This window comes from Etheostoma cragini, chromosome 16 (genome assembly GCF_013103735.1).
Source record: "Etheostoma cragini isolate CJK2018 chromosome 16, CSU_Ecrag_1.0, whole genome shotgun sequence".
NCBI classification, from domain to species: Eukaryota; Metazoa; Chordata; class Actinopteri; order Perciformes; family Percidae; genus Etheostoma; species Etheostoma cragini.
This window is the reverse complement of record NC_048422.1, coordinates 5,080,942-5,087,559: the sequence shown is the minus strand read 5'-3', so window position 1 is coordinate 5,087,559 and position 6,618 is coordinate 5,080,942. Positions and strand designations below refer to the sequence as shown.

At 38.5% G+C, this 6,618-nt stretch overlaps 1 protein-coding gene across 5 annotated transcripts in view; it reads right to left on the bottom strand.

Moving 5' to 3' along the window:
* Window positions 1-6,618, bottom strand: part of LOC117958841 (3'-5' RNA helicase YTHDC2) — a 70,587-nt gene that overhangs the window by 19,431 nt on the left and 44,538 nt on the right. For all 5 annotated transcript variants that reach the window (XR_004659804.1, XM_034895503.1, XM_034895502.1 and 2 more), the window contains 3 exons: window positions 4,434-4,706; window positions 2,737-2,863; window positions 2,098-2,303 (listed from right to left, as the gene is read on the bottom strand). Coding sequence is in view for 4 of the 5 variants with exons in the window: in XM_034895503.1 (XP_034751394.1) it covers window positions 2,098-2,303; window positions 2,737-2,863; window positions 4,434-4,706 (606 nt within the window). In the remaining variant the exon portion in view is untranslated. The remainder of the gene's footprint in view (window positions 1-2,097; window positions 2,304-2,736; window positions 2,864-4,433; window positions 4,707-6,618) is intronic.

Genomic DNA, 6,618 nt, shown 5'->3' with positions numbered 1-6,618 from the left:
CTCCTGTGTAGTTCTGGGCTGATTTCTCACCTTTCTTAGGATCATTGAGACCCCACGAGGTGAGATCTTGCATGGAGCATTTTTTTTTTTTTTTTTTAGATTATGTCTCTCACAGTGGGCATGCACCTTCGATGACAATTTCAGACCCCTCCATGATTTCTGTGTGGGAGAACTTGAAAATAGCAGGGTGTTCAAATACTTATTTTCCTCACTGTATATTGTGACTTTGATACCGGTTCCTACACGATACTTTTTCGATACCAAATTAAAAAAAAATGATATCACAACGTAACGGTCCAATTTTAAAAATTTTATTTTGAGCTCTTAATACGTAAGTCTCTATGTAACAGAGTTTTTCCTGCATGACAGCCAATCACAGACATTACTAGATCTTGGTAGGTAGAAGCATGAGGCGTGCTGTTTGGCTCACTGAAACTCATTGGATTTACTCCTTAGGTATTGAATGACGAGGTATTTGTGATACTCAATACTTTAGAGGCAACTTTCTGTTCTTGCAAGCGTGTTACTGTAAATAAACAGTGTTTAGTAGCCTGTCTGTAACAAATATGCCTGGTAAAAGCATGCAAGCCGAGTGGAGGGTCCAGAATATTTATTACGCTCGGCACTTCACGACAGGGCACAGGCAGCACAGAGGGAGATAAGATAAGAAAAAACTTTATCGTATGTCACAAGTGACAGAAATTTGTCTTTGGTGGGGCAAGCTCAAATGATAATTTATGTATATAAGAAACATAAGAGATGCATATCTGGGGGTGTACAGGCGAGTGCCTTTACCTTAGGACTGGGCGATATATCGGTATTATATCGACATCAATTTCAGGGATGGACCGGAACTGTTTTAGTAGTTAATGAAATTAAGATTTTGGAACGTTACAAACTCCAACAGAAATTATTTCATAAATTTATTCCAGAGAATAAAAAACCTTCAACATAATACTCAGTAACAGTGTTGGGGGGGGGAAGACTTAGTGGTGAGTGAAACTGAAGCACAGTGACAAAAACAAGGCTGTAGAGGAGCCAAAGTAGAACACTTTTTAATTCATAAACTTTATTGGTTATCATGCAAATAAAACGCTGTACAGATAATCTGCAAAGTGCAAACTGCCAAAAAACGGCCCGATAAATTGGCCATGGCTGATAATGGGTCTATCCCTAATCGATATGAGGCTAGATATGATATTCCTTATGATATCGTGATATGACAAAATTCTAGTCTTTTCCTGGTTTTAAAGGCTGCATTACAGTAATGTAATGTTATGAACTTGCCAGGTATTATTTGAGTTACACACTTAGTCATTGTATCCACATTATTGGTGATTATTTATTTAAAAAAAACTCTCAATGTGTTAATAATATGTATGTTTGACGTATGGTCAACCCTAGAATATCACTGCAATATTGGCATTGATGTATTTGGTCAAAATTACTCCAGTACTGGAGCAGGGTGGAGAGACACAAACTATTAAAAAAACATACAAATTCATCCAAAGTCCTCCCACTAGCTTGCGCTGCACTCACATGCAGACTAACATTCCTGCTGCAAAGTCGGCCTCTTAATGACATCAGTAAACCAAGATTAACATTCAGACTATGTGCTATAAACAGACTACTACGGGAATAAATGCATCGAAAAGTTTATTTAAAAACTCTTTCAAAACAGCTGAGATCACAATTATTTATAATGGCAGCCTTAATTTCTCATATTTTTGTACTGAACATATTTAAACCATATTGGATTTTTTCTTTGCCATTTATTAACGATCTGCTCGGTTGAATTCCCATTTTGATGTTGGCCTTTGCAGCGCCTGTCAGCTCAACACTTCCTCCACCTGTTTGACATTTCAAGCCTTTCAGGTGTTTAAAAGAAAGAATGAACAATTTGCTTCATAAGGAAATATGCAACAACCAATGGATGCAGGGATCCATATGGTTGTCTCTTCTCTGGCTCCCAAACTGTGTGACTTCCCCCAACTATCGCTCTATAGTCTTTAAAGTCTTCAACTCAAAGCTTAGTTTAGATAAGACCACAATGGAAACACGGAATTACATATGACTGAAAATGATTTGTTTTCCTACCTCCTTTAACTGGGACTGGCTCAGGACACATGTGGGATGGAAGTGGACCTTCTTCTCCCTGTTACTAGAGAGCATGGAGGTCTCCTGGTTCACATGGACCAGGTTCGGATACATGCCGGCCACTAGCGCAGCCTTCACCACAGCCCAGTTCTCAGAGTTTAGGTTCACATCGCGGATGTCACTGCCCCCCCGGGCTCGCACAAAACCTGAGGGACAATGAAAATTCTAGTCTTCGTTCATTCAACAAAACTAGGCAAATAAGATTAAGTTATTTCTGCCTGTCCAAATCCTTCAAAACTGAGTTAACAACCAAGGTAGACGTCCACATTTGTATTTTTATATTACAGAAGTTCTTTATTGTGAAAGACTGGTGGACCCATTTTTTTTAAACAAATTAGTTGCTACAAATATAATTAAGAACATCAGCTCCACACAACTCTCCCTGTATTTTTCACTATGGCTGTGTTTAGAAGATTTTAAATTTAAATACATTTAAATTTGAAATTCAGCAGAAATGCAGAACTATACACTTCAATATCTGTTTGTTTAACATCACAATGTTTAACAACGTTGTCGTGCATTTTCCTCATATTGTGTAACTTTAGTGTAGATTATAAAAAGAAATAGAGTGGAACTGACCAATGGCACGGAGCTGTCCCAGCAGCTGTGTCCTCATGCCAAGTATCATTTCCATGGTGGCCTGGGACAGGAAGTTCTTCTCACAGAAGGATCTCTCCCAGCCGTCACTGCGGGCCTTCTGCCATGCCTGGAAACACACAGAACAAACATGAAGAAAAACATCCTGTCTTTGTTTCGAATAGGGAATGACTTAATATCGGTATCATGATAAATTGTCAAACATTACATTGATAACAATAATAATATTAAAACCACGGAAATTATTTCCAATTGTTTTTTCCATTTATATTTGTTTGTTCAAATTAGTTACTTTGGGACCAGTAGAAAACGCTGGTTTTCTATATGGTTTGCTTGAAAGGGAAAGGAGTAAATCATATGAGATTCAGGCAATTGATTGGAAAAATATTTGATTTTGATGATGTGCTTTCTTAAATTATCCAGAAAAATCTATGCTAACTTTCAACAGTTACAAAGAGACAACATAGCATGTTACACAGATCCACCGTGAAGAGGGGATGGGAATGCCACGGCTGTTAATGTGTATCCTTCCTTTTTGTCATTTCTTAAAGTAAATTCAGGCAACAAAAATGGCTATCCTTTTTTCAATGTTTTTGTTTAAGATATTTCTTAAGTGGTATATCAATGTATTTTCACAGAGAAGATGCACGGATGCCAAGTATCAACCTTTTATTATATATATTGCGCATAACAATTAAACATTTTGGTACCAGAATGATAAAATCAATTGCCTTGCCCTTTCAGTCCACTAGATAGTGTAGTTGGGGTTTTGTTTCTGGTGAGGTCAGCAGGAGAAATGTATATGTTAATATGTTAAAAATCACAATATTTTATTGTGATCATATTGTATTGAGGGGCCTGTTGTGATTTCCACCCCTTAGAAAATAAGTTTCATTAGAACAGTTTTAGTAGTAAAATGAGCACATATTGCTCAGCATTAACAGCAAAGCTTAGAGAAAAGTCAGGAACATTTTATTTTTTATCTTAGTTAGTGAAAATACGCATTTTCGTCTTTCCTAACGTTTTAATCATTTTAGTCCTCAGCGCGGTGGAGTAAGGTCTTGCTACACATAGATACATTCTATCATAGGATAAAAAAACACTCCTTGATCTCATGTTGTTTATGGAGAAGGAGAAGCACGAAATGAGTAAAGAATGCAACACTACCAAGCCACGGCCAAGCGACGTACATGACGTGTAGTTTAATATTTGAGAGGTACATGTCAGGCTATGGGGTAGGGTTCGGCGTAGGGTCCAAGTCTCCACGTACCTACGTATGTAGACAGAGCATAGATCTAATACTTTCCTGGTTAAATAAAGGTTAAATAAAAAAAAAATTAAAAAAAAAATGCAAAAGCATACATCCCGATTTAGAGAGTTAATGCTATAAATGCATTCTTTGTGAATCTTTACAATCATTCCTTGAAAGAACCAAGCAGGCCTGCCTTATTGCATGATCCAATAAAATCATTTTTTTCCCTACTTGCCATTTTTAGCATGTGGCTGACTAGCTAAACTTAGCTCGAGGTTTGTTGTTGTTTCCTGTAAAATGGAATTCTAAGAACGGCAACACACAGAGAGTAAGATGTACTTCTGATTAATCATTTTGTGACCTTGACAATTCAATGTAATCATTTGAGGGTCCACTTCCGAAATGAACCCCTCCTTGCACATCCTACCTGAAAAGCTCTCAGCAGGGCCATGTGGTCACTGAAGGTGTTGGAAGTGAAACGTGTGCGGCAGTGTAGAGCAGCTCTTTTCTGAGATCCCTGGGCGGGAAGGATGAAGGGGTCCCGATAGGCCAGAATACAGGCAATGGTTAGAATGGGGTCCAGACACTTGAGCACCACAGCGCACAGCACCATCTTGCCCAGGTGGGGCTCCACAGGCAGATCTGCCAGGTGGTAGCCCAGATCAGTCAGGTCTTCATTCTGGTCCATAGCATCTATTGTCTGAAGAGAAGAGTTGCAAGAATCAATAAAAACTTAATAGACTTGTTCAAGATGAACTGCCCGTAAAGTTAACTAGAGCAGGCGGCAGTAGCAACTCAGGGCACAGTGTCTTGCCACTTCGACATGGGAGTACAGGGCCAGGGATTGAACCACCAACCTTCTGATTGGCAGGCATCCGCTCTACCACTGAGCCACAGCAAGTAGGACAGCTGACAGCCGTCAGGCTGAACAGGAAGCCACAGAACCACTCACATCCTGTCAGTTCTGATTCCGATTTGATAAAATGTTATCAGATTCACATATCTGCTTGTACACAATCTCCAGTTGTTTTTATTATGAAAGAGTAGCTCTCAAAATGCTCTGTAGGTGTTCTGTTGCTGATTTAGTCTCTCTGACTTCTAAACGTCACTATCAGCCACACAACATGTGTTTGGTACAGAATAAGCCTTTATATTAGACAAATAATTCAAATCTCTCAAATTCAAGAACAATAAAAAAGTTCATATTGTTGATATCATATCATATCACATCATATCATGTTGAGTTAATTCTGAGCCAGATCAGCTGACAGCCAGGCCTTTCCCATCATAACCTGGGTCTTGTAGTCGGTGAAAAGCAACTGCGCTGCCTGAGTCTCAAACCTGTGTCCGCCTTGTTCTCGTGAGGTTATCGTTGCCTACATGTGCATGATGTCAGAGCGAGTCGTGGTCAAGTCGGACACAAATCTAACCAGCAAACAACAGCGGCAATTGCCGGTGATCAATTCTGCGCTGGCCTGGCTAATCTCTAGCCTAATGATTTTGAGGTGCTTAAATGGCTGGAATACTGTGTGAGCATGTAGAGGATTGTCTGTGTGTATTTAGTAAGGAATAAAGTATTAGGGATGTCCCAAAGGTATCGGAGTCAATGTGAGATTTTCATTAACCCTCTAGGTTTAAGGGCAATTTTACATATCTTTTACAATTCTCCTTTTAAGGGTATTTGTATGTAACCTGATCCCTGTGTGTTTCATATCAAAATGTTCACAACAAACTAAACTTTCTGTATAATGACGCCAAAATTTGTTAAAAAGCAATGTGTAAAGAGATTATTTGAACATAAAGCTGAAAGACTGATTTTCACTTTTTGTTTTGGTGCTTATAAATGAATTTACAAAAGTCTTTGGTTCTCAAAAGTAGCATAATAAACTATAAACAAAATTGCTTTTTAAATATGAGTGCTGTCAAACATCACTTGCGTCTTTCATCCTTATGTGGTTACACTGATTAGGGATTGTCAGTCACCCCTATCACATCTATACTGGGAACTTTTGCACGTCACCCGTTACTATGATGTATTTTGCACATTAGGATTTTGATGTATTTCTCCATTCAATGACCCAAAACACCAGTAAGCGAGCAAAGTCTTGGTTCCAGATGAACCAGATTGATGTAATGGGGTGGCCAGCCCAATCGCCGGACCTCATAAAACAAATCATCAAAACAGCAAAAAAAATGTTCCTGAGGCAAAACCACAGCTGGATCAAAGGTGCAAGAAGTTGGTAGACTCCATGCAACACAGATGTGAAGCAGTTCTCAGAAATAATGGTTATTCAACTAAATATTAGTGAAGTGATTCAAAGTAAAGCAAACCCTTGAGACATTTACCAGGTCATGCAGTTAATGTTTGAGTTTGTAAAGAAAAAATGCAAATACTGCTAATAGCCTACTATTCCTTTTTCTTCACTTTCTGTAAAGGTAGAATGTAAATGTGCTGTATTTATATAGCGCTTTTCTAGTCTTAACGACTACTCAAAGCGCTTTACATCATTCAGAAAACATTCACCATTCATACACATTCATACAGTGGGTACGGAAAGTATTCAGACCCCTTTAAATTTTTCACTCTTTGTTTCATTGCAGCCATTTTCCAA